Below are 26,955 nucleotides of genomic sequence, written 5' to 3'. Positions count from 1 at the left end.
CTCGTTCTACAAGGGGATTATACCATTAACAGATGCTCGCTGGCAACTCGATTCGACCGAAGCATAACTCACGGCAGCCGCCCGGCAATCATTCCACTCCACACGCGTCAGAGAGCGAGACGAGCATTCAGGCCATCTCCAGGCCGACATCCTGGCATCCCGCTCGTATTTCCGGTGTGCGCGCGCTCGCAACGATTGTGATAGCTACGCACAAAAAAGATGTCTGCTCGCTAATGTTTGTTTGGGGAAATTTGCTTACATTTGCTTACAAGAAGAGCCAACCCGAGAGCCCGAGCCCGACCCCGAGCCCGAGCCAGGGCTCAAACCCGAACCAAGTACAAATAATAAATAATAAATGAGGCGTGTGCAGACCGTTTATAATGTCTGACAAGGCAAAAGTTGATGATGTTGTGTACGAGATGCAACCGTCCGATAATGAAATCTATTCCCGCTGATGCTGCCCAAGTTAAAGCCGTCTCGATTTCGCTTTTGCTTTTGCGTTTGGGGGAAACTTTAAGCCAGAGACAGTGGAAGTCGCACGTTGTGTGGCATAAATTTCGTTGGCATAAATCAAAATTCAGCAACTTCCGACGAGGGCAGAGTGCAAAAATTTGCATGCCCTGTGCTTCTGCTTCTGTTTCTGCTCGTGCCAGTGCTTGTTCCCGGGGCTAACTGCAGACTGGCCAAAAAGGACACAGCTAACAATGGTCTGCACTCTCTGCTTTACCCTCTACCCCCTCTATGGACATTAGAAATGCACGCTCAAATGGCTGCCACCCACGCACAGTACGGCCCAGCACTCATACGCAACGTTGGCCTAGTCTAAAGAGCAGGACTGTACTCGTACTCGTACCCGTACACACAATAAATAACAAGCCAGATAATTATGCACGTCGTGCCTATATCTAAAGGAGCCCCACTTGTCCGCTCCAACCAGCCACCACTATTAATTATGCTGGCAAAAAGAGCGTGAGGCCTGAAAGGGAGAGGGAGAGGCAGAGGGAGAACTGCCAAAACGTGTTGGAGCCTTGGCAATTAGAGCGGTTGTTTGGCCCAAGAGACCTCTTAAAATTGCAGTCTTTAATTGTGGGCCAGGCTTTATGATTTATGAATATCTTTCCGTAGCTCTGTAGTTTGCTATGAGGTGAGTGCTTGGGTATATATTTAGATTACTTTCAAGTAATTACAATACAATTTTCCAACTAAAGTGTAGACTTTAAAGATTGTTTTCTACGAATATCTGTATAAATCCATGAAAAATATATACTAAATACTAAATATATACTCATTCAATTTCTTTCCCCAAAATCCTTTAGAGTCAAGTGGAATCCATTGTTCAGCCAACAGCCAGCCATTGAGGCTTCTCAGGCTTGCGCCATGTACGAGAACTCGTGTTCGTATCAGACGGCGCTGGACCTGAAGCGTGTATCGCCACCGACACTCGCCCAGGTGAAGACCGAGGACTGCCTGACGCTGGGGCAGTGCTCGCCGGACTGGACCTCGTACCGCTTCCATCAGTCCACCTTTGAGCAGCTGAAGCAGAGCGTGGAGAAGGCCAAGGCAGCGCTGCAGGATCGCAGCAGTTTCTTCGGGGCCACCAGTGCTTTCAGGTGAGTCATTTGATCCTTTAGAGATGCTCCAGCATTACAGATCTTTCACATCCACAGCGACATTTACTCCAGCCAGCGCCTGACAGACAGCCTCGACACCCTGCCCGTTCAGACCGGGAATGGAGCTGGCAATTGCCTGGGTTTGCCGCACAATCACGGCCCTGGTGTCGGTGTGGGCGTCGGCGTTGGTGTGGGCGTGGGTGTAGGCGTGGCCGGAGTGCTCAACTACAATGCGGTGACTAGCAGTACGGCCGGAGTGAACAGCAGTGTGCAGCGCCATCGTCTGGATACGTTGCAGCCACCCGCTGGGTGTTCGCCCGCCGGCACACAGCATGGCGTCATCACGTCCAGTGCTGGCCAGGTCACATCCGGCACTTTGGATGCGGTTAGTGCGGCACCGGCATTGCCGTCGCTAACGGCGTCCAGCACATCCCATGTGGAGCACAAAGTCCGAGCAGGTAAGGAACGAGCAGATGATGACGATATAAATCCGCGGAGGATCAGCCGTTGAAACACATTCTCCATTCGACCCAAGTCCACCCACCAACCCACTGACCTTCTCGCAATTGTCTAGCACAAAAATGTCAACGAAATGGCGGAAAAACAAATCCTGCGCTTCCGGTCAAAGGGAAAACGAATCCCCAAGTGGCAAAAGGACGAAAATGAACTGCCGAAAATGTTGTGCCACAAAAGTGGCAAATTTCGCGTATTTATTTAAACACATCCAAACAGCATATGTGCCATACCCACCGCCACACCGCCACACCTCCTCTCCTTCTCACGAACCTCCTCCGCTAGTTCAGGCCAAACGAATATGTCCGAGCCCCGTTACATTTAATGGCCAAAACAATGGCCAAAAACCGCGACCAGCCATGTACATAATTCCGCTTGTTCTACCAACAACTGGAAAAATGAAGCAACACACAAAAAAAAAAATATTCCACAAAAAATTTAAATTGAATTATCCATATAAACGTTGAGGTCTTTTGGGGTCTCGCTTCTATTCTCGCTCTTGGGGTTTATTTTTTTTTCGGTTACATATTTATCAATTTAAGCCGGCTGGGCGGATGTGGCTTATAATGTGGCCCTTGGTCGGTGGCTGTTGCCCTGTTCTGTTCTGGCCTCTGCTGCTGTCCGCTACCAGGTTTTGATAGAACCATCAAAACTGAACAATTTCATCGCGTGCTTGGCAGGAGTTTGTTATGCCGTGAAAGTCCCAGTCAAGCGCTGTCCATGTCCATTTATTTCTATAAGAAAGTTTCTTTTTTGGCAAATTTATGCCCTGGCTATGGCTCTTGTTTTCTTTTTGCTTCGGTTTCAATTAGACAAGACTGACAAGGCCTCCGACTTGTCGGTGGTTCTTTTGGCTGAGGGACAAGTTGTTTGTTTGACTGCAAAATGCTGTACATTTTAAATGTTGTCTTATTATATCACAGACTTTAAGATGATTTTTCTTATCGTTGTGTGTAAGCCCTGTAGACAAGTTCTGTCTTTTCTCATCGCAAATGGAAGACACAAAATGGCCGCCAACTCATTTTCCTCCCATCTCATTCCGAAGCGCTCAAGCAAATATGAAATGAATCCTTTTCAGCTTCTGCCCCCACGGCCCCATCTCTTTCTTCTCTGGTCTCCCTGTCTCCTCTCACTCTGATGCTGTCAACTGTAGCTGAGTTTTTGCCGCTGCCTTTGGCATGAAAAGATTTTTTCATGCGTAACTCATTATTTTTTGTGCTGAACAGAAAAGACGTTTGGCTCACAAAAGCACATAAAAAATAATTACACTTGCCAGCCAACACAAGGCACAGATATAAGTACATATACATACAAAGACGATTATATAACAGTCAGATATGAAAAACGTTATAGAAAGACTTCTCAAACGTTGAACTAAATGGTAAAATATACTATTGGAGAAAATTGTCTGAAAAACGAAGAGCAGACAAAGATGGAACATCTTAGACCATGAAAATGTGGATTCCTGTAGTTGTATTTAAAATCATATGTATATGATTATCATGATCCATATCATCTTCCTCAATATCTTATATATTATAGATTATTAAATCTTTCTCATTTATTCGAGTCAGAATATTCCCCATTTTCCATATTCTACTGATTGGGAAATAGCTTTTATATATATACATAGAACTTCTGTGACTACATTCGCTGATATAATCTTGGACACTTTCTCATTGAATTGCCACTTTCTCTTAGTTTAAAACAGTCTGTTTGGTTAATCGAAAATCTAGTATAACGTGAGACTTACTCATATCCCTAAACATTTCCCCCATCCCGCTCAGAAACTGCAATTATGACACAGTCCATTTCCAGACAGCTCTCATGGGAGAACATCGTCCTCTCATGATACCCATCATCTTCATGGCTATCATTATCATAGACTCGTATCACATCCGGCTTGACATTTCAATTGAAAGCGTTGCAAATTTCTCTTGGTATTTTTTGTTGTTCGTTGTTCGTTGGCTGCTGGCTTATTGTTGTTTACATCAAACAAAGATTTACGGCAATTAAACATCTCTCGATTGGATGGTGTCCTCTGGCTTCTGCCTGGCGACTGGTCTGTGAAGTGACAACCCTCGCGATTATGTCCTTTGCGGTTCACAGGATCTGTCAGCGAGTCAGAGGCGACGGTGAGGGAGAGGGTGCGCTGGTTCGTGTCGAGCGACGTTGCGTGACGCTGGGGCACCACCCATGTTGTGACTGCAGGGGGAGGGAGATAGAAATGGAAACCATAATTCGGGCAATAAATAAACCAGTCGCTAGTTCTGATGACAATTATCTATGCCGAGATTTATGATTTTTTCCCAGCTTCCACTTCTATTGCTTGGCATACGAGAGTATTTTTACTTTTTTTCATTCACTTCCGTGGCAAAAGGCGAAGCGTGCCGTGCTGAGTGTGCAAATTTTCGCTGCCTGGCAATTAAAGTATCCTTTTGTTTGCTTCTTTGCTTCTTGCAGATAAATCCTCGCTGGACTGCGCCACAACATCCTCGCACTCCGCCGTGCCCTCGTCCTCGTCCGCCTCCAGCGACCAGCATCAGCAGCAGCAGGGCAGGCACAGCGGAAGTAAGAGCAGCAGCAGCAGCGCCGGTGGTGCAGGAGGAGGAGGCGGTGTCGGTGTCGGTGTCGGTGGAACAACAGCAGGAGCAGGCAGCTCGGCACTGTGTAAGTTTCAACTTTGTGACTATGTCAAAAATGTCCTTTGAGCTTTAGTGACAGCTTTCAGTCAGGACAGCAACCTGAAGTCTCATTGTTCACACAGAAGAGGGCGCTGATGTGCTCTGTTCTGTGGGGAAGGGGGTGGCATGTCCTTGACGAGAACATTTGATTTTCCAGGGGGTGGTTTGGTGGAAAATTGTTCACTGTGTAGAGGAGAAAAGTTCTAAAAGGTTATTCTGAAAGCTAAGGAAGTAGTACTTCATGGCATGTCCTTACTGTATTTTGGAACGTTTTCATAGATACATTCTAAGAAGAATTTCGATGATTAACTTCTTACAAAGGTTGAAAGGTTCTCTTATCTTCAGATTTATAGGATCATCATTGTGATATCTTAGTTGCCAAAAACATTGCAGAATGCAACACATGAACGGAGCTAAAGATTTTTTATAGAGAAGCTGCAATGAAATTCGGAACAAGCTCATATAGAAATCAATCATAATGTGGCTAAAACATTAATATTGGCACTAAAGAGGCAACTACCGAAGCTAGTCGTAATACCTTGAGAGTTTATGAGGCTTCATCTTGCGTCCAACCTGGTAGAAATGGGAGATTTCTCCAGGTATTACTCCACGGTTAGCTTCGGTAGTTGACTTTTTAGTGCCACTCTTCATGTTTGAAGGACCCTCGCAACCATAACATCACCTTCTCGTCCTCTTGACGAAAGTCCTGAAAATAAAAGTTATATCCGAAAAAGTCAGCCACTCAGAGTTCCAGGTCAGACAATAAAAGGATTGTGAAAATATGAGCTACATATCTTCATTCATATCTATCAACACCTGGGACTAATTATCTTATTTGCAAGAGCTTCCCATTATAGTTCTCCCGATCCATCTGCACATCCATGAGAACCAGTGCTGATATCTCAATTGCTCACTTGACTTAATGCCTTAAGCCTGACTAATGCGCGTAATCTGGGATACGAACCATTGCCCTGGTCCCTCTGGGAACTGAATTTGAGTCTATTGACAGTGGGAAAGTTGGCAAACAAAAGCCTGGACGGCCTTCTGTTAATGTTCATTGTCCAGGCCGACTGTAAACATACAAAACGCAACAGTCACAACATTCCCTCTCGGAGTCTCTCCGTCAGCCTGACTCTCTGTCTATCTGTGACTGCCCCCGTTGATAATTTGACTCTTAAGTGCTCTTCAGCGGTAATCCTATTAAAGCGTGTTAGTCACACGCTCACACAAACACACTTCACAGGGAACGTGAAGTGAAGTGTGTGCGGCCAGGACGAGGACAACCCCCGAGCGCATCCAGACATTCTGGCTACCAGTCGTCGAGCAGCGCTCGAGGGATGGCCAACGAGCAACAATGAGGCTAATCGACAGATCATAAAATGATCAAAATGTTATGTGAAGCGCATTAGGGCGCACGCGTCCTTGACAGCGTGGTAGATACAACAGATAGGAGAGGAGTTCCCTGGATGGGACTCAATTGGATTGGATTGGCTTGGATGTGTGTGGGATTCCCTTCTTGCACGGACAATTGAGCGGTTAGGTGTGCATAATGAGAAAGGGTAGGGTGGAGAACGGGAGCATGATATCGCTAACATCCATGATTGAGTGAGTAACAATTGATAGAATTTATTGTTTATTATATGTATGATGGGATAGATTTATGCTCGTTGATTGCGTGTTTAATTATATGGATGGAACACATGTAACTGATTGATTTATACTCATAGAAAAATTGATGATTGGTTAGTGAGGTTATAGAAGATTAAAGAGACTTGCACACAAAGAGAAAGTTCAAGCTGTTATCTTAGCCAAGCCAGGCCTTTCTCTAACTCTCAAATAATTAAAATGTTTTCCCTCTATATATTTAAGTATATTTCTCAGGAGCGGGTCTCCCTTTCTGCTTTTATATTACAATCCTTTCTCTGCCATTTTTTAATTATATTTTAAATTCTGTAATCATATTTCTGATGTCTATCATCATCTGTCGTTTGTTTATTCGCTATGGTTGCTCGCACACACACACACACTCGTAATGCTCGACGGTAATCGTAATCACATAATCTGGACGCCATCCCACGCCTCTCCATCAAAACGCGCAGCGGGTGGCACACCCCCTTTGGCCACCCACAAGTAAGCGCCACATTGTGTCTCTCAGCCTCCCTCCGTGTCGCTCTCTGTCTCTCTCTCTCTCTCTCTCTCTCCACGTTGCCCAGTCGCTGTCTCGTGCTGTTGCCCAGTTTCGGTCTCTATCTGACGCCGTATGTTTCGCTCACTTCAAATTTAATTCCTGATTTCATTTGCGCACAGTTTATTCTTCGTTTCGTTTTTTCACCCGTAATTGTTTCAGGCTGTGAAAATAAATTGAAAATGCTGCTGTGCCAACTGGCGCCGGGTCCGTAGCGATGCCGGGGCCGTGCCGCACTGAGCCGGGGCCAAAGGACGGTGAAGTCCTTTTTGACAGCTTCGCGGGCTGACGCTTACGCTTAAATTTATTCGCTCATATTTATTAATATGGCAAGCGAAAAAAGAAGAATACATGAATATAAAGAAAAAGCGAACTTGGCCAACTTTCTGGTGCTGGAAAAACTCCGTTTCCCAGGGCTTCCCTGGCTCATGTCCGCTCATGTGCGAGTGTGTGTATACGCGAGCCTATTGATGTCCAAATATTTTTATTCATGGCCCTTTTCGCGGTTCACTTAACTGCCGATTCCAGTCATTACCCCCCTTTGAGATTCAAGCACGAGTCGGTCATAAATCACGTCATTGTTGGCCCAACCCCTGAGGACCAGCACTAGCGTCGTCACCGCCTTTCGATGACGGCAACAAGCTGGAAAATATACAATATTTTTTGCTAATTTAGTTTTTCAGTCCAAGCATTGATTTCGCACTGATAGACAAACAAATTTTCCTGCGCGAACAAAAGCGCAAAAACTTTACAAAAATAATTAAAAAACGCGGTGCACAAAGTCTAATAGAAAACTGTCAGCGAGTGCAACAGGTCGGCTTCCGCCTTCGAAGGCCTCGCTTTTTTGTTTGTGATTTATGCCGCTGGAAATGACCCGCTTCCGACATGAAATATAAAAAAAAACAAACAAATAACGAAAAAAAAAAAGAGAAAATATATAGGAAAAATAGGAAAATACAAGCGGGAGAGAAAGGTAAAAGAAAATAGAAAAGCTGCGGCGCACTTGAAAGTTTTAGACGAAGGAAGGGGGAGCACCTCCAGAGAGCAGCCTTTACACGGCGGAAACGCAGCGCACCCAGAGCCGGAGGTGACTGTGTCGAAGCGTCTCCGGTCTCGGTGTGGGGCCAAAAAGCGAACTGCAATTTAGTTGTCAATTGAATTTATGAGCTTGTTGAATTTATGGCCACTATGGCACTGCACTACACTACTCTCCACGGCTTGCCGTTGTTCGGACGTTTTATCTCAAGTGACACAACTCACGTGAGAGGAGGCCGTGGGAGAACCCTTGACCCGCCGACCCTCTAGAGTCAATCTGCGTTATCAATTGACAGCGAGGGTCGCTCGGAGTCGAACCGCAGTAATTTATAGCCCTATACAGAGGCACGAGAACCATATAGACCTCTACTTTTACCTCTACCGCCGCCGCCACCGCCACCACCACCCCTTTTGCGATGGCAGTTTGTATGTTAATTGTTTGTTTGCTGTTTGTTGTCATTGGCTCTTAAGTGGCGCGGGGTGGAGATGTGGTTAAGGGGTGTGCACCCCACGGAGGGAATGCCGTGTGAATATGCTAGCTTTCAGTTTATAAAAGAATCACACAAAAAAACAAGAACCAAATGTAAACGAGCTGTCCTGCAATTATCTCCGAAAGTCAAACGTTGGTAATCGGAGTCGTCGTCGGAGTTCAGGCAGGACACGCACCATGAACCCTGCACCCGTGGCACCCGTGGCACTCGTGCCACCCTTCCACTGCTTCTGCTGTTTATCAATCGCGCAATTATTGCTTGTATTGTTCAGATAGACATAGGCAGCCACGAGGACACTTTCAATATGTTTCTGTGAGAATTCCCTTCCTTCTCACCCTCACCCTCCACCTCCACCTCCCCCTCTCACGCTTTTTGCCTATTTGTTCATGTCCGTAATTTGTTTTTATTACAATTTTCACTTTCATTTCGTGGGCTTACCTTTTTTCTGTGGTTCTTTGTGGTTAGGGATTGTTTGATTTGGCGTGTTCCCTTTATTTGTGTGAATTCAAAGTTGACATTGTTCTTATTTTTGTGGGAACAAGTTTCAGGGAGTCATCTAGATCTGTTGGCATTGATAAGGAAGGTGTAATAGGTGTCGACAAAGGAGCGGAGGAGCAGTAGAGGGAGGACCAGATCAGGGAAAGTTTATGGAAAGTTAATGCTCCGTACATGATAATTATTGAGAGACTTGATGTAATATCTTTAGATAAGATAGACGAAAAGATCAGAAGCCCTGATGAATCATATCATCAGAATTATAGATGTGATCCTAAGAATATAGAAGGGAAAAAGTATGAAACAAAAAACTATATCATTTTTTTAAAGATGTTTTCTTAGAGAATATAGAAAGTAAAAAGTAAACACATGTAAATGGGTTTTTGTGACTGTAAAATGTTTGCACACCGATTTTCATCAGTACGAACAGCAGTTTGGTCAATTTGTGTGTGTGTTATAGTTAACAATGCCATGAACGAATAAAGAAAGAAACATGCGTAACATTAGAGCAGAAATAACAGGCGAACGAGTCCAAAAAGATAACGAAAGTATGCGTGTGAGCATGTCGCTGCAGCGTGAATCTCAATCACAAGAGCCACGAGATGAACGAAATCAACATCGACATTTGGAGCGATTACAAGCGCGCCGGTACGTAATTGACACTCACAGAGAAAGTGGCAGATAACGCCAAAAAGTGCATTCAGAATTTACATCCGCTTCGTTTCTTCGTCTCGCTTTCGAGTACGAGCGTAATATTGAATATTTCGCTTATCCGAAAGTGCTTTTTGGTGCTATGGACAAAGAATTTCAACATATTCATGCGCTCAAATTCGAACATTAGTCAGATGGTATGTATTGGGCACCAGAAAAAGTTTAAAACCTGAAATTGAGACGCCATGAGAACCATCGAATGGCTTAACATTCGATAACCTTCGATAACCAAATAACATTGTTCGTAGCCACAAAAATAGTTTACAATACTGCGAAAAAAACCCGCATATTGCTATAGATAGATATTTGATCAGAATAAATATAAAATAGGGCTAAGAAGAGCTTCAACAAAAGACTGAATAGATTCTTTTGCCTCGAGGTTTTCCCACACATCCTGCCATTCCATAGTTCACGCCCCTCCAAAATCTATTACCCATCCTTTCAATGGTCTCCTTCTGTTGCCCCTTTCTTAACCCTCTCATCACATACTCCACAAAAACTTTCACAGCTGCCAATTTCGAGTTGATTTATGCCCCACCGTTGCCGCCCATTTGATTAGCAAATATTGAACCAGGCTTGGGCTATGCTCGAACAGAAATTTGTGTATTGTATTTTTTTTATTTTTATGGCGATTATAACAATACGCATTTTGGCAATAACAAAATGCACAGCCCAAAGGCCGCAGGCGAAATGAGCAATCTTTGAAGGAGGCGGAGATGGAGGAGGAGTGGCTGTGTGGCAGAGTGGCAGAGCATTAAAGACCCGCAACGAGGAGCTGCCCCGGGTGACTCTTGGCCTGTCATGCCTCGCCGGGCCCGTGGGCCACGTGCCGCGTCAGCAGCGACTTCGACTCCGTCGCGTGTTACATCATTCATACGTCATTAATGGCCACGTGTCCGACTTCCAGTTGTTGTTATTGTAGGCTGGGCCATTTCGGTGTTGCACATATACTCGTGCTCGTATAGTGTCTCCGTAGACAAGACGCATACTAGATATTAGCAGCCTGGACTCCCCCCCCACCCATTCCCCCATTCTCTAGCCTTGAGAAAACAAATCGCAGCGTTGATTGCGTTTCTTATTAACTGCTCGGTGGTTCAGTGGCTCAGTGGTTGGACTCAGACCCGGACAATATGCTCCCTGTCTTGGCCATAGTTCTGTGATTCAGTGATTCACTGCCGTGGTGTCGTCATGTTTGTCTTGACGCTCCGCTGAATATTTTGGCTGCACACACAACACAAATGGACAGGCCTTGATGCATTGATTGTGGGGATGTAGTCCTGTCACTGAAGCAGCAGAAGGACGATACGAGAGCTGTTCCAAAGACAGATGAATGAATGAATGTTTGTGGCTTAAAGTCAACTTAAAACACTTCACTTGCGGGCGTGTCGGGTGGGCAGGAGAATGGTCGTGGGCGTGGGCATAGGCGTAGGCGTAAACGGAGGCGTTGTAACCACAGCTTTTTGGGGGCGACGGAAATGTTACGGCGTCGCAAAATTGCGGAAATCGCACAACAAAAGAAATTAATTTAAAGTTTTTTCGCCCAAAAGCGTGCAAATGAAATTACATAATGAATGCAATTAAAATGTTAAGCGTAGCTAAGACACAGAGGTAGAGGGAGAACTTTATCCAGAGGAAAGCTTTCCCTTTTGGCCCAGTCCACGTCCAGCGGGCCACAGGCAAACATTTTGAGCCAAGTGAAACTTGGTTTTCCTCTGGCGGAGAACAGCAAATTGCTATTTAGCCATTTTAGATGCCATTAGCAGGGGCTCACACATACACACACATAGACATACAAACATACACACTCTTTGAGAGCTTATGATGGCAAGAGGTTGTTGTGGGAGGTGGGGGAAAGAGAGAGAGAGAGAGAGAGACGAGACGAGACCTCACTTTTGCCTTCCAGCTACGTTTATTAAATAACTGCGTGTCAAAGCAACTCACAAACTAACACACACACACACCCACACACAGATACACGAACTAGCACACACACACACACTGATACACACATAAATTAAAAGTTTCCTCGAGTTGAGCTAAACTTTTTACTTTGTTTGTATGTGGATGGATTGCATGAATGCGTGGGTGAAAAGCGAAATTTGTTTTTAACTAAAACCAAAATGCGAGTGCAGGCCAAGCCACAGCTACATAAGTGTGGAAAAATTCGACTGTTTGGTACCTATTTTAATTGTATGTATGAAAATTGTTTTTTGGCGATCCAGATGTTACAGACCAGAACGCAATAATTTCCGATGCTTTCGACGATTTTTATCATATTCTAAGGCTGGTTTGGACATGGCAGAACTATACAATGGTCACCCTGTACTGCGTTAATGTTTAACATATTTTTCGTGGGCAATTTTATTGAGAATGTGTACTCGGTGATGGAAATACTTTAAAAATCATAAAAGAATAAAGCTTTGTGAGTCTTTTTAGAGAATTAAATTATGAAATTTACACTTTATTCAACCATTTTATTCTTTGGGCTGGCTGCATAGCTATTCAGGAAAATACCCTCATGCCAAACATTTTTAACGTTCTCTGTTAACTGATTCCCATTTGATTAAAATAAAAAAAAAATCAAATTTAATCATTTAGGAAAACAAAATAAATTTAAATGATTGTTTATTCCTAAAATACGACCAACAGAAGTACATTTACCAACATTTCTCTCTAAAATTTTTAATAAAATGCTAGGGAAACTTTACAAAACCAATTTATTCTTCTTCAGGTGTTTATAATATTTTCCAGACGGCAATCTCCTCTACAGGGTTATCTCCTCTATAGGGTATAGAAAACCCATAGTTAGGGAAAACATGCCCCACACACACACACACACACACACAGCAACAACGGGAAAAGAAGAAAACTAGTAAAGCTTTTCGTTTATGTGTGAGGAACTACAATTTGTTCGTTGACGCCTATGAATTAGCCCATGCCACCTACAAGGAGGGGGATACCATACCAAACCATACCATACCAGCACACAAGGACAGCGCCTCACTTGGCCAGCGGCAAGAGGCAGAGAAAACAGAGAGGCAAAAACAATTTCAATGGGGAATTCAAAAATTAATTAAGCCAGCCAGCCCCAAAAGGCAGCTGTGTAGATGGTTGGGTGTCTTTGAGTGAGTGAAGGTTGGTGTGGGTGTCTGTCCTACGTGTGTTTGTGTGTATGCGTGTCTATCATTTTCTGTAGACTGCTTCTAGGGGCATGACGACAAGGCGCGCTGTTACAAAGGCATGAGGCAGGCAGCGCCACAATTGCACTTGAGCAGCTGCAGCGCTGTCAGCGTAGACGCCAACGCATGTGCACCTCCGCTTCCCACCCTTTCTAGCCTTTCCCCACCTTTCACTCTTTCCCCTACAACAGTCAAAGCCTTTCACAATCAACTATTGTTGATTTCTCCTGCAAATCCTTGAAGCTCCAACTTCTCGCGCATTGTTTTTGCCATACTCCTCACTGCCCCTCAAAGCCAGCACCACCTTCCTCCCGTCCTATTCCCGGCACCACCTTTCCCTATCCTCAGCCTACTCTTTTTGGGGGGGAGGGGATGGGGAACATGCTGCACGGAGGAGGAGCTGGGGGTGTTGTAGGCGAACGACGAAACGGTAATATCCTTGTGTTTGGTGGAAGGAAAAAGGAAGTGGATAATACATCCGTCCTTGTTGCTTCGTGTCACCCACTAAAAAGGCGATGCCACTTCTGAAGCTCTGCCACGAGCGGCGGCAGCGCCTATCCATTGAGTGGCCGCGCGCAAAAGAGACGGGCATAGTGTGTGTGAAGAGAGAGTGACAGAGAGAAAGATGGTGGCAGTGTCAGAGGCAGTCAACTCCCAAACCAGCGGCCTGTGGCTTGTTTTTAGTCAAGTGGAAACGGTAACCTCCTACAATAAACGCAGAGAGACAGAGAGACAGAGAGAGAGAGAGAGAGTGAGAGATAGACAGAGACAGAGACAGAAAGAGGTAGCCTGAGAGAGAGCTTTTGTCCTGGCGTAATACAAAAATATAAAACTATATATTCATTTCTGAGTGTAAGCCATATAGATCGCTGGAAATGCTGCTTTTGATGAGGACATACTCGAACAATTAGAACCCAATGTTTGGGCTTCTCTAAGCTTCGACTCCAACGTCCTTTCCCCCTCCATCATGGAGCTCTCCATTTGCAGAAAGCTCTCGTCTCGCAGAGAAAGCTTTCGAGAGCGGAGGACTCCGTGGATAGGCCACACCTTGTCTCGATGCTGATTGGTGATTCGAGTCGAGAACGAAACGGAACCAGAGGGTGGATGTACTTTTGGTGTGGATTAAAACCCTAAGTATATCCTGGGGCGCAACAAAGGACAACACCAGCAGCAGCAGCGATGCCAAACAGAGCCAGCAACATGCCCAACCCAACCCGAGCCAGCGAGCCAGCGAGCCAGCCAGCCAGACAGATAGATACATACAAAGGAGCGAACCACCACCCACCAAAGTACTGCCCAACCAGCCACCAGCCACCCCCACTATGGCATGTGGCATGTGGCATGTGGAAGCAGGCATTAGAGAAGCTTTGGGGGTTGGTCGTTGGGCAGAGGCGAAGGCAGAGGCAACGGCTACGTCAACGTCAGCGACAGCGACAGCGACAACGACGGTGGCCTGGGCAGGATATGCGCGATTTGACGACGGAATGAAATCAATTGTTACGCTGCCGTGCCACAGATCGGACGCAATCCGGTGTCACTGCTTAAGCTCAACACCCGAACATATACCCGTAGACCAGAAGCCAGAAGCATCCTTTCTTAGCCAAAGTGATTTACGCGATTTTGTGGGCCTACACACAGACACAAGCGCACGCACACTTGCAAAGAAATACTGGGCAAAAAACACACACACAGAGCACACACACAGCACACACACATTCAAACACACACATACCAACAGCCATTGACACATATAAATCAGTTGGACACGCGAACGGCAGGGAAGGGTCCAGAAGTGCATTGGAAAGTTCGAGCGGAAGTCGAGGTGTCCGGTAAACGGTAACCGGTTCCGATCGTCACTTTTCCCGTTCCCGTTCCTTTTCCTGTTCCGCTGCGCGTCGGCTCGCTGCTCGTTTGCGGTATTGCCTTTTTTTTAAATAAATTCAATTGTGGACAACACTTGGAGACGCCTCTCCGTCACCGTCACCGTCACCGTCTCTCGCTCTGCCTCTGCCTCCGTGTTATTAGTTTCCGGACTCCGGCGACCAATTTACCGCTTGCCAAAAAACAACAACAGCTGAACAAAAAAAAAACGAAAAGGAAAGACAAAGAGCAATTGTAATTTGAATTTGAAATTCCAACTAATTGTTCGGCACCGAAACGGAAAACGGAAAAAGGAAAACGGATTGGAGACCGACACCTACCTGCCTGCGAGTATATCCCGAAGCGAGCGAAGCAACGTTTTTGTGCAGCACCGACGGCGGTTGCCCCGCTGCCACAATGCTGGACATCAAGTCCTCCGCTGATTACTTGTCACGCTCCACGGGAGGCTTCAGCAATTTCTCAATGCTCTTCGCAGGTGAGTGGGCAATGTGTGAGCCAACACGACCGTCGGCCGCGGTCCTGACCAATGCCGCATGGAATCCAAGTAAATAAATTAATGCCTTAGCTTCTTAAGACCTACTAGTACCCGTACTCTGCCGTCGGCTAATGCTTCTTGACGCCATCTTTCTATGTACAAGATACAGTGAAGTGAATTCGAATGCGTACTCAAAATATATTCTCTTTCTGTTGCAGATTCCTCCTACAAATCGTCGTGGGGTTCCCACAGTTCGACCCAATCGCAAGGTGAGTGTTCAGTGAATATAACTTAAAATAATATCAATTGAGTGAAGATATGGATGGTAATTGGAGAACATACATTATGGTGAACACAGCTAAAAGTGATTGGAATGAAAGCATGACTTCAAAACACGTTAGATCAATCTTGAGGGAAATAATCCTTACATTTGAGCCATTAACTTTTGATTACCTAAATCACTTTGGAGGGCGCCTTAGAAATTGATTATGGTTAAATCAAAACCATATTTGATGGCATTTTTGAATTGCTTTTCAATTGCAAAAGGTTAAGGAACTTGCAAAATATTTATGTTCATATTTGCACAGAACCCAACTTGTTTTCAGAATCATAAAGTTCTTTCTTCTTGGTATGCAGCCTCTCAAAGCCACAAATGCTTTATAAAAATGATAAGAAGTATTTCAATTGACTGCTCCACACTTGTCAAAAAACGTGATTCCCTTCTATCTTCATCTTATCTACTTTTCATATAAATGTTTTCGGTTTCCGCTCAATATAAATCCTACGAGCCTGCTGTAAATTCTCAAACAAAACTTGAATAATTCCCAAAGTTTCAATGATCACAAATTGGCATCAAATAAACTCAAAAAGTTCTGCTCCAAGCCCAAAATTATAGCAAATTATGCCTCAAAACCGAAGACATCAAATGAAGGCACTCAAAAAACCCATAAGCTAACATTAAATATGCAAAACACACACGACTACAGGCCCACAGGCCCAAGGAGATGGAAATTCACACGAATGAAGGACGCAGGACCCGGGGACCAGTGAAGCATGCAAAATGTGTGCGCTGATAGATGTATTGAAGCAAATCAACAAGCATCAATAGAATATTGACAGACGGACAGACAGTTGGCTGGGGTGGGGGGTTCTGGTTCTGGTTCTGTGGCTGGCTATGATGTATAGATAAAACACTGAAAAAGGTGACGACTACACGTGTTTGTGGGGTTGCGAGGCATTGAAGCGAGCAGAGGGGTTAGGTTAAGCGGCAAAAGGATCGCTTATTAGGCTAGTTATGGCCAATGCTAATTGAAATTATATTGTCCCTTGACACCCACTCCATGGGCTATAGCCCGGAGGCATTTTAAATCTGGAAATTTATGAAATTTTCTACACACACACACAGTCACACGCAAGAGAATAGACACAAATTTCAGCTTGGCTGAACGCATTTAGGTGTTGGCCATTGATGGCATCAAAATTGTGCACAGCTAAAGTTTGTTCACAACTCCAGCAATCCAGCCACTGCCACCACCCCGCCAATCTAACAGAACAGAAGAGAACCGAACCTCACTCAACTCCACTCAGGCACAACCCCACCAGAGCCACCAGAGCAAGCCCACTCTCCACCCACTTGTGATGGTCTGGGTCTGGGTCTGGGCCTGGGCTGCTGCAATCGGTCGTCTTTTGTGCTCTTCGCAGTTGAGTGGCCACACAAAGCGCAAAACCAAAAAATGTCATATGAAAAGTTGTCGTTTTTTAAGAACAATAAGTGACAACGAAAACAACAACAGCGGGCGGTGCTGAACCACCCAGAAAATCTTCTCCTGTGCCCTCTACTGCCTCTACCGCCTCTACCGCCTCTACTGCCGGCGGCTTTAATTTCGTATGAAGCGTGAAGTTTGCCACAAGTTGAACGCGCCGAGATTGTAAATTGTAAATTGAATTGCCAGCGGCATTGTTTTCGCTCTCTGCAATCATATTCCATTAAAATGAAAGATCCCACAGCGTTCAGCGTTCAGTGTTCAGTGTTCATCGTTGCTCATGTCACAGTTGTCGCCCAGGACAACGCCTTGGGCGGCTCTGCGGCTCTGCGGCTCGGCTCCGTTCCGTTCCTTCGATTTGACGAGTTCTTTGATGGCATTGCTGAGATAATGTTTGTTTTGCGGTTGAGTTGATGATTGCCTTTGATTGTTCAACTGAGAGTGTTAACTGACAGCTCGGTTAAGTCCTAATGATTAGAATATACATATACACTCGTTTATTATTAAAGTATATGTAGATTGTGAGGTCTCCTCCTCCGCCTGTATCCTTTCTTGGTAAGCGTTCTGAGCTCTATGAGTGCATGTCTCTGATTGATCGGAGGATCTGCTGCTACGACCCTTAGTAGTTGTATACCAAGGCATACCACAAATGGTCCTTCCTTTAATCCCTGGCCGACTATTATACATATGTCCTTGAAGGCTGCCCAGATCGTAATCTTGTTCTTCGAGCTAAGAAACTAATCAACATTTCGTTCAGTATTTTGTACTTAACTTTCTTTAAAACACATATTATTTCAATATTCTTTGTATCTCCTTTTTAGGCTACAGTTCCAATGCCTTGAGTATCAAACATGATCCGCACTCGCAACTACGGCAACCTGGTGAGTACCTCGCACATACATAAACATGTACATATACATATGTACATATTATGCCACTCCTGGCTCTCGGCTCTCTATTAAAAATGCCCGTGTGTATGGGAGATCCTTCAGATCACGTGCCGCATTGTTTAGCCTAACATTAAACATAAACACGCAGGCAAAAAATTGTATATTAAACAAATTTGAAACGAAACTCTGTTTGCCAACACTAATAAAGTTTCGGCATTGTATCGGACGCACGCTGCAAGTGCCACTTGAGTTTTGGGTTTTTGAGTTCCGTCCCTTCCGATACGAATGCCGCCACTCACTCACACACTCACTCACTCACTCACTCACTCACTCATTCACTTTGGGATGCAGTCCATCCAAGAGTCCTAGAAAGCAGCTTTCCTCCCCTACGGTTTAAAATTCACTTCGAATATTTCACACTGAAACCCAACTGAAAACGAGCCGAAACCGAACCGAACCGAAACTGAAACAGAAATCGAGCAAATACTGTCGCAAAATCAAACCTTAAATACGCCACTTGAGCACTGGAAATGGTAATGGAAACAAAAGTGCCGTGCCGAGCCGAGCCGATCCGATCCGAGCAGTTGAATTGAAGCGTAATGGAAACAATTGAAAATGCCATAAAGGATTCTCAATTAGAAAACTGTGGAGGGAGTGGGCGAGGGCGAGGGCGAGGGACGGAGACCCAGACGCACTTGGCCAGGCTTTTGTTGCTGTCAAAAATTGACGGCCGTGGATGAATAAGACGCGTGCCAGGCAGGCAGCCAGCCAGCCAGCCAGTCAGTCCCAGAATACCGGAATACCGGAATAGGGGGCAGTTTTTTCGGGACATTAAAGAACTGTTGAGAGAACAATACAATGCCATGTTCGAATGAGGCTGAGAAACTGTTTGCGAAACAATGGCTAGAACGAGCAGAGCGACGTGGAGACGGATACGGTGACTCCTGGCTGGCTAGATGATGCGAATTATGGACAATTGTGTCGTATGTTGAGTAGTGTGTCTGGTCCTGGTCTCCGTCTCCGTCTCCGTTTCGGTCTCGGTCTCGGTCTCGGGCTATGTTTCGCTGCAATCAGGGCTTGCATTGAGACAGAGTAACCTTTCTCCTGTAACCCCCGTGAAGGGGAGGAGGGGGTAAAAATCTGGGCTTTTGCATGCAGGAAACGCGCGCCGGATAATAAGTGAAATGGATATTTTGAGTGTGAGTGAGTCGCTCTCTGAGTGTAGATGTGAGTGTTGGTGTATGAGTGCACTCGACAAATGCGCACAAATGAAGCATCTGCATGCACATATACATATACATATGTATATGTGTGTCTACGTATACATATACTCATATATCCCGTGTATATATACTCGTATTCTACAGTTTCCTAGTAATGCATTTCATTTCATCAACGGAAACTAAAACTTGCCATTGCTTTGCCTTTTCCTTTCCTTTCCTTTTCTATAAAAATGTTTCCCGTTTACGATGCCGTTTTCAAGGCGGCACCCTTCATTAAAAAATATTTGCATAAAAGACTTCGACTAATGCCACGCTTTCTGTTGCAACCCTCTCCCACAGATCCATATCAAATGTTCGGACCCACCAGCAGCAGGCTGGCCAGCTCAGGTGAGTGGAACAATCAGAAAAGCATAAAGATGCAGGTGCTGCGATTAGTTTTCCAATTGCGTGGGCCACGTGACTAAGCCATGGGCTCGGGCTCTCTAGTTCGGGTTCGGTCCTCTGGCCTGGCCTGGCCTGGCATGGCCTGGCCTAGGACTCTCCCCAATCTCTTTTGGTGTGGAAGTGGAACCCCAAAACACTTACGGACTCTGGCTGCATTTCATTATCATATCAATTTCTGGCTGAGATTCGACTCGACTTAGTCATTGCCCGGACGGCGACCCTAACAAATTAACCCATTGCATGCGAGCTTAACCCTTCGCTGCTCTGACTTTTGGGGTGCAGTTTTCTAATTTATGCGAAAGGTGTTTTCGTAAATTTATTACATCAGTGTGTGCCAGAGGAGAGATTGTGTGTGTGTGTGTATGTGTGTATGGCTGTGTCCGTGTCTGTATGGGCGTGTCTCGGCAATTGTTTTTTTCAGCTTTTGGCCTTTTGTTTCATTCATTCCTTGGGAATTGGAAAGTGTCTGAACTCTGGGCACGCGCCCTGCTGTTAAACGCCATGAAAATCCATTAAAAAGTGATGCAAGCGAAGTCAAAGGGGTATTCAAAAGTGGGCGTGTTCTTAATATAAAATTTGATAAATCGGTCAATGGATGTGTAAGCCTTTTTCTCACAGCCTCAGAGATTAATGACCGTGAGATTGAAAATTAAAGAACTATGTACATATAGCCGAAACTTTTATTGGATCCTGTTTAACGAAGTCTCTGTGAAGAAGAGAGGGAGAAAACTCGTATTACCCAAAGTATCATATATATAATCCCTGGAGCCTGAGAGTTTAGTGAGCATGACATCGAGTAAATGCTTCTAGAACACTATCCCAAAATAAATCCAAATTATTATTGAATTTTATTAAATTCTGTGCACATTTTAGCTGAATTTTCCGCACAAATGAAAGTCAATTGCAGAGGTTTTTCATAGTCTCTCTGACCAGCGTTGGGGGTAAAATCAATAACTCCTATTGATCCTGCGCTGGGGCAAGCTTTTGACGCCGCCATTATTGTTGCATGAGCTCCACCCACCGCAACCCCCAGCCTGCCACGGCCCCATGCCATCCCCGCCCCGCCCCATGGCACCATCGAAACATGGCGCTTCAACGGAATTAGCATAAAAACCCAGACGCCCAACATTTTCCGGCGCGACATTTACACGAATCGGGCTCTGCCTTTGCCTGTGCCTGTGCCTATGCCTGTGTCTGTACCTCTGCCTCTAGCGCTCTTTCTCTCTGGCTTTGGTCTTCTTTAGACGTCTCTTTCGACTGTTTGTTGTGCGGTTTAGCCCGTTGCCAAGAGTTGGCTCTAAACTTCAACTTGAAGTTGAACGCAAAAGCTCACTGAGATACAAACACACACACACACACACAGAGAGAGAGGGAAAAAGGATAGAAGCTAACACATACACACACATGCATTGCGCTTTCGCTTTTTGGGTGGCAAAAATGCTGTTTTTGATTAATTATGGCTTCCTCTCGACACGGAACCGCTTTGTTAGCCAAGTCCGGTCACCGCCGCTGCAAGCTGGTCAAACACTTGACATGCCACACTTATTTGCATGTGTGTGTGTGTGCCTTTCCAGCTGCAAGTTGCATGCAACCACAAAACTGATAAAACAAAAAAAACGAACCAAGAGTCGCTGCATAATTAAATGAGCCAAGACAAGAAACTAAAAAAATGTCCTTAATTATGTAAAAATAAGGACTTCCAGCAGCCTCACATCAAAGCCCTGGCCGCGCTAATTACTTCCGGTTTTAGTAATTTTTTTCGTTGGGATTTATTAAATTAACATATTTTTTTGTAGTCAAAGGTTTAACCTTAACGCCTTTCAAGTGAAATTAGTTAACTCCTTGGGGATACTCCTGAGCAAGCAATCGACGAGGTGTGGCTTTTTCTTGGCCTCTGGTACATTTTTGCACAGGGATCATCATTCCTGATCACTAAGCTGTATCAATAGACGATTCGATACTGACTATCAAAGTTAAAGCAGCCGCACATAAAATGTATTAAAAAAATGCAGTAAAATTAAATGGTTTTCTCATCGTCCAGGTTCCCTTTTATAGGATATATATTGGAGATACAAATCTTAAAACTTAAAGGTAGCCCGCTATAGCTCACACACCTAACCATTCTCTGCCAATTCTTTCCTTAACTCTTAAAGTTGCATTTTTGCCCTCCTATGTGGGATTTTTTAACTGTTCCAATTACCTTGAACCGAGCTTCAGTGCATAGTACAATCCTACGATTAGCCCTTACATTTTTGAATGAATATAAATTTCCGATATTTTTGTTCCTTGAAAATGCAAATTTCAAAACCAAGGCTAGTTTTCTTCCACTACTTGAAAGCTTTCAATATAAACTTGTCGAAGTAATAACTAAGTGAATTCATTTCACAATAAACGTAAGAATACGAGTTCATTAAGTCTGCAAGTCTGAGGACTTTGGATTTTGTACAGGATCGCTTTAAAAAAGTGCGAGAGATATTGCGGGCTACCCTGGTGTATGTACATATGTATATCGATCATGAAATGACTTCTGAATGGGCTTTTGTTCATGTATTTAAAGTTAATAGCGTGTCAATTGCCTGCCCAGCCCCAACTTTTTCGGCGTTTCTTCTGTCTAGCCACGCCCTCGCTCTATCTCTTTCTGTGTGTGTGTGTGTCTTCTGCCCAGCCCAAGGACAATTATCATTCATCATCGTCATCGTTGGTAAATCGCCGTGTTGGCACTTAACACATTCACTTGGCCATGATTTGCAATTAACGCAATATTCATGACGTTCTCACACATGAGCAGCGCTAAGCCACCACCAAAGTCGCACATTTCCCACACCCACCGCCCCACAGCTGCCTCAAGTTTTCCAAGCCACCCCCCACTGGCTCGTCCTTCTCCGGTGCACGGAGTGCGGTGTGGTGTCCTTTTTTTGTGCCCGAGCCTTTTGTCTGACAGCAAACAGAGAAGAGAAAGGAGAGAGACTACATTTGGTGGCCCGTTGTCGTGGCTGGGCCTGGGCTTCTTCCACGGCCTAATTGCCAAATGATTAAGCGATTTATGATGTCTGCGTCGAATGCGTAGCGAATCCCGCTCACAATACACAATCATAATTCTGTAAATGTTTTAGCACGCACAATGCCAAAGTTCAAAGGCGGATTGGAGTAGGAATTTTTGATTTTCGTGGCTTGGGCGTGGGATGAGAAAGCCCAAAAGTCAGAGGGCAAATGGGGAACTATGGTTCATGAAGTGGGGGGCGAATACATATTGCTGGGCTAATATTCAGTGACGCAATAACCAAAAAAGTTGGAGTTTATTTATACAGTTTATTCCTTTATTCCGTTATTCCTTCTCCATATCCAGGGTTCGTGAAGGAGGAATACCTCTCTAGTGGTACTCTCTGTTGGAGAGAGCTGTAGTGGGTGGCTTTCTCAGTCATAGATCAGCTGAAATTATATGTATGCTTGACTCTGACAAATTTCCAGTGAAAGTGCAAGACAGAACATCTATTTTTATGCCCCTAGAGTGAGAGGGGGGAGACGGGGGAGAAGCATTCCCAACTTCCATTACACTTACATGCAATGCCATTTCCGTTGCGCTACACTTCTCCTGCAACAATTTGAGGCAGCCGTCATAGATTGCCCCCGCCAAGAGCAGAGACCAGCATGGAATGGAGTCACAGTTATTTATCGAATTGCCAAGAGGGGATCCTACAGCGGGGGGCTTCTTTGGGGCAAGCAATCCGTACAGGAAATGCTTTATGGGGCTTTTGCATGCCACAAAATGCTTACATTTTGGCCACATCCCCTGCTAGCCGCCGCAGCAGTAGTTAATTTAAGCCCGAAACGCCAAAAGGATATGCTCTTTTGATGGACATTTAGCCAGGCTCACAGAGACCGACATTAAATGTCTCTATACCGTATATATATGTATATGTGTATATAATATTGTGCTATAACTCACTTCTCACTCTCCAATCTTTCAGGCTCCGGACAGATACAATTATGGCAATTCCTGCTCGAACTGCTGTCGGACTCGAACAACGCCAGCTGCATCACCTGGGAGGGCACCAACGGGGAGTTCAAGCTCACAGATCCCGATGAGGTGGCCCGTCGCTGGGGCGAGCGCAAGTCCAAGCCGAACATGAACTACGACAAACTGAGTCGCGCCTTGAGGTGAGCTATATCCTACACACATACATTCATATATGTAATTGTATCTATACTATACTCGTATCTGTATCTGTGCTATTTCGGGGTGGTTTCTGCCCCTGTGCACTCAAGTGCTCCCTAATTAGTCGATATCTGTGGCATTCGCATCATCAAAATGCGAGCATGTGTGCAATTTGCTGCTCGGCTCATCAGTAAATGATTTGTCCCGTCAATGATTAGCCTCTTTGATGACAAAATATCCAGAAAAATAACCAAAAAACCAACCATATATACTCGTACAATAAGTAAATAAAGAAAGCATGGCGCAATCGAAAAGCTGACCATCGTTTAGCCCACTTGATTGTGTGGGCGTGCCTTGGTCCTAGGCAGAGATTCAATCATAAATTGCTCGGGAATGTAATCAAAAATCCAATAAAATGAAAATCCAATTGCCGAACCCTCTAATTCGATTTCGCATTCCCTATTTCTACGTTCAGTTTTTTTTATTTTCTTTCCTAAATTCTGTTACGAACAGATGACAGCAGCATATGCACCAACTACTATTTGTGCAACGGTCAATTTGTTGAGCAAACACGGCCCCAAGAGTAAAAGTATAGTTGGCCTAATCCCTGGGCAGGACAGCGAGGACACCGGGGAGAGGCGAACCCTTTTAGGCCAGCTCCTTGAAACTGTCACTTGCAATCAAACGGCCAACGAGGGCCAATGATGCGAATTCGAGTGGAAAAATCCTGGCAGCCAATTTGCAACACGCTCTCCCACACACATGTAAATAAAGATGTAAAAAGGCGAGAAATCCTTGCCAGAGAATCCTTTTTGATGTGATGTGCAGGAAGCCTCAACATGTCTGTTCCTTTTGCACATTTCAACTCAATTGAACAATTGAACACGAGCGAGAGACATCATCATCGTTGGCTTTCATGTTTACACAGAAATGCGAGCGCAGCAAAGTTTGCTACGTGTGCGTGTGAGTGTGTGTGTGTGTGTGGGTGTGGGTGGATGCAAGGCTGTGAGTGTACACATGTACATATGTGGATGGATGGGTGTGTAAATTAACACCCACACACACACACACACACTGAGAAAGAGCTAGACAACAAGGACAAGTGCTTTAATGCTTCATTTGACATGTTTATTCACAGCCAGCTGCCCTTTTGTGTGGCCAATCCTCGAAATGGGTTTACTTTAATCCTTTTTCTTCCTTTACTTGTCCTTTATCTCTGTCTCTGCCTCTGCCTCTGCCACTGCTACTGCTCTCCCTCTCTCTCCCTCCTCCTTGATTGTGCGCCTTTGTCCCTGTCATCAGTCTATTGATTGGCTTTGATTGTTTGTGCAAAGAGCAGTCGCCGTCGCAGTGGCATTTTCTCTCCTTTCTCGATTTTTTCCTGCATTTTTCGCCCAGCTTTTGTTTTTAATGGTTTTAATTTATGGACGTAATTGGCATAATTTATGCCCAGAGCAGAGACAGAGACAAAAAGCGAACGAACAGAACTGCACGCATTATGCCAATTTGCATTGATGCATTGAAATGTTTGCCACTGCGCTCCTTTGTAATTTATTTGCCTGATCTTTTTTTCCTCTTCGCTGCAGCGGAAGTTGCGGACATTTTAAAGCGCAGCAGCAAACGAACAAAAGGATGTGCGAAATGTCCTTTCAAATGAGCTTTAATGTGCCTGAAACCTTGCCATCAGCCATGGTTTATAATGGATTGCCAACTTAATGAAAAGAAATCACAGCCAACCCCTCGAATGCAAACAAATTTCGTTGCTATTTCTTGGACGCCCACACAATATATGTATGTTCTCGTATTCCCCCCGTCAGAAAGCAGAAATTTCTATTTGAGCTTGTGCACAAGGCGTTGCCATTTAATTGCCGAGAGAGATAGAGGGAGAGATAGAGATAGAGATAGATAGAGTGTCTGGGGAGCGGCACTAAAATCGCTTAATGTCAGCAAATTAACTTAAAACGCATAAAGCGAGCATTATTTTGTAATTATTTATTGTCCATCTGTGGGGGGCGACCATGACCATGTCCATGGACTTGGCTTTTGTTTGTTTTTCCCACATTCCGATCAGCTGCTGACTCGGAGGGTTGCCTGGCAAATACTAACATAGATTCATCCCCCATTCCTCCATCTTTGCAGATATTATTACGACAAGAACATCATGACCAAGGTGCACGGCAAGCGGTATGCGTACAAATTCGATTTCCAAGGCCTGGCAGCTGCCACACAGCCTGCGGCCAGCGATCCCACCTACAAGTATCAGAGCGACTTGTTCATGACACCATATCATCACAGCGCCAAGCTCAGCTCGTTCATGAGTCCCCACCATGGCATGACCTCGTCATCGGGTAAGCATCTCTATACTCGAAGGGGATTCTCAAATCCCAAGCCGTATCCCAATTCAACTTACATTTTGTTTCTTTTTCTGCATAGCTTCCATCTTCCCGTCGGCTGCCTCGTGGGGCAACTGGGGCAGTCCGGCCACGAATCTATATCAGCCGCACTCGATGAGCCATGTGACGCCTTCTCATGTGGCGCCGCATCTGAGCAGCTATCCCCACTACGCATGACCATCATCGTCCGGTGGCGCCTTCTAATATGAGAGCAACGCCATCGCCAGTGCCACAGGCATTGGCGGCGGCACTGCAGCAACAGGCGTCGGCGGCATAGTCGGATCGGGGACGGCGACAGGCGGCTTGGGCTCCACATCCAGCAGCACCAGCAGTGGCAACGGGGGCGGTGGCGTGAGCAGTTTGATGAGTGGCTTCGGCAGCGCCGGCAGCAACAGCAACCTCAATGGCTCCTCGCATGTCTCCAGCAGCGGTGGAGCCGGGGGTGCGACCAGTGTAAGCAATAATCTGAATATAGCCACGGCCACCTTGACGGCGGCCCCGGCCCATACCAGTGCCGGGTTCGGGGCCATCGGGGGTCTCAGCGTGGCCGGCATGGGTGTGGGCGTGGGCGTCGGGGTGGGTGGCGGCAGCTCGACGCTCAATTCCCTGGTCGTGGGCAACCGCCTGATGAACAGCAGCCTGCCGACGCTGCTCAAATGATGTCACCTGGAGAAGTTCGGGCTGACGATGGGCGCAGGACCATCGCCGCCGGCGGCCACTCCCGCCGCAGGCACTGCCGTCAGTCTGGACAACATGCCGCCGTATCCCGGTCATCCGGCTCATCACGGACATCCTGCCCATCCTGGGAATTATGGCGCCAACGAGCG

General features: G+C 45.5%; 1 protein-coding gene across 2 annotated transcripts; it reads left to right on the top strand.

The window, feature by feature from the left end:
* Positions 1-1,094: 1,094 nt before the first annotated feature.
* Positions 1,095-26,315, top strand: LOC6601474 (DNA-binding protein D-ETS-3). 2 transcript variants are annotated; one of them, XM_026992054.1, is made up of 10 exons: positions 1,095-1,144; positions 1,317-1,610; positions 1,668-2,068; positions 4,587-4,793; positions 15,478-15,528; positions 17,844-17,903; positions 19,475-19,522; positions 23,548-23,737; positions 25,875-26,083; positions 26,169-26,315. In XM_026992054.1, the coding sequence occupies exons 1-10, from the start codon at positions 1,140-1,142 to the stop codon at positions 26,303-26,305; spliced, it is 1,602 nt and encodes a 533-aa protein (XP_026847855.1). In that variant the 5' UTR covers positions 1,095-1,139; the 3' UTR covers positions 26,306-26,315. The 2 variants fall into 2 exon arrangements, with proteins under 2 accessions (XP_026847855.1, XP_002026441.1); XM_002026405.2 differs by lacking the exons at positions 1,095-1,144; positions 1,317-1,610; positions 1,668-2,068; positions 4,587-4,793 and adding an exon at positions 15,023-15,259.
* Positions 26,316-26,955: the final 640 nt, after the last annotated feature.

This window comes from Drosophila persimilis, unplaced genomic scaffold, assembly GCF_003286085.1.
Source record: "Drosophila persimilis strain 14011-0111.01,24,50 unplaced genomic scaffold, DperRS2 tig00000700-arrow-arrow-pilon, whole genome shotgun sequence".
NCBI lineage: Eukaryota > Metazoa > Arthropoda > Insecta > Diptera > Drosophilidae > Drosophila > Drosophila persimilis.
The sequence above is the reverse complement of the archived record's forward strand: the minus strand, read 5'-3'. Positions and strand labels throughout refer to the sequence as shown.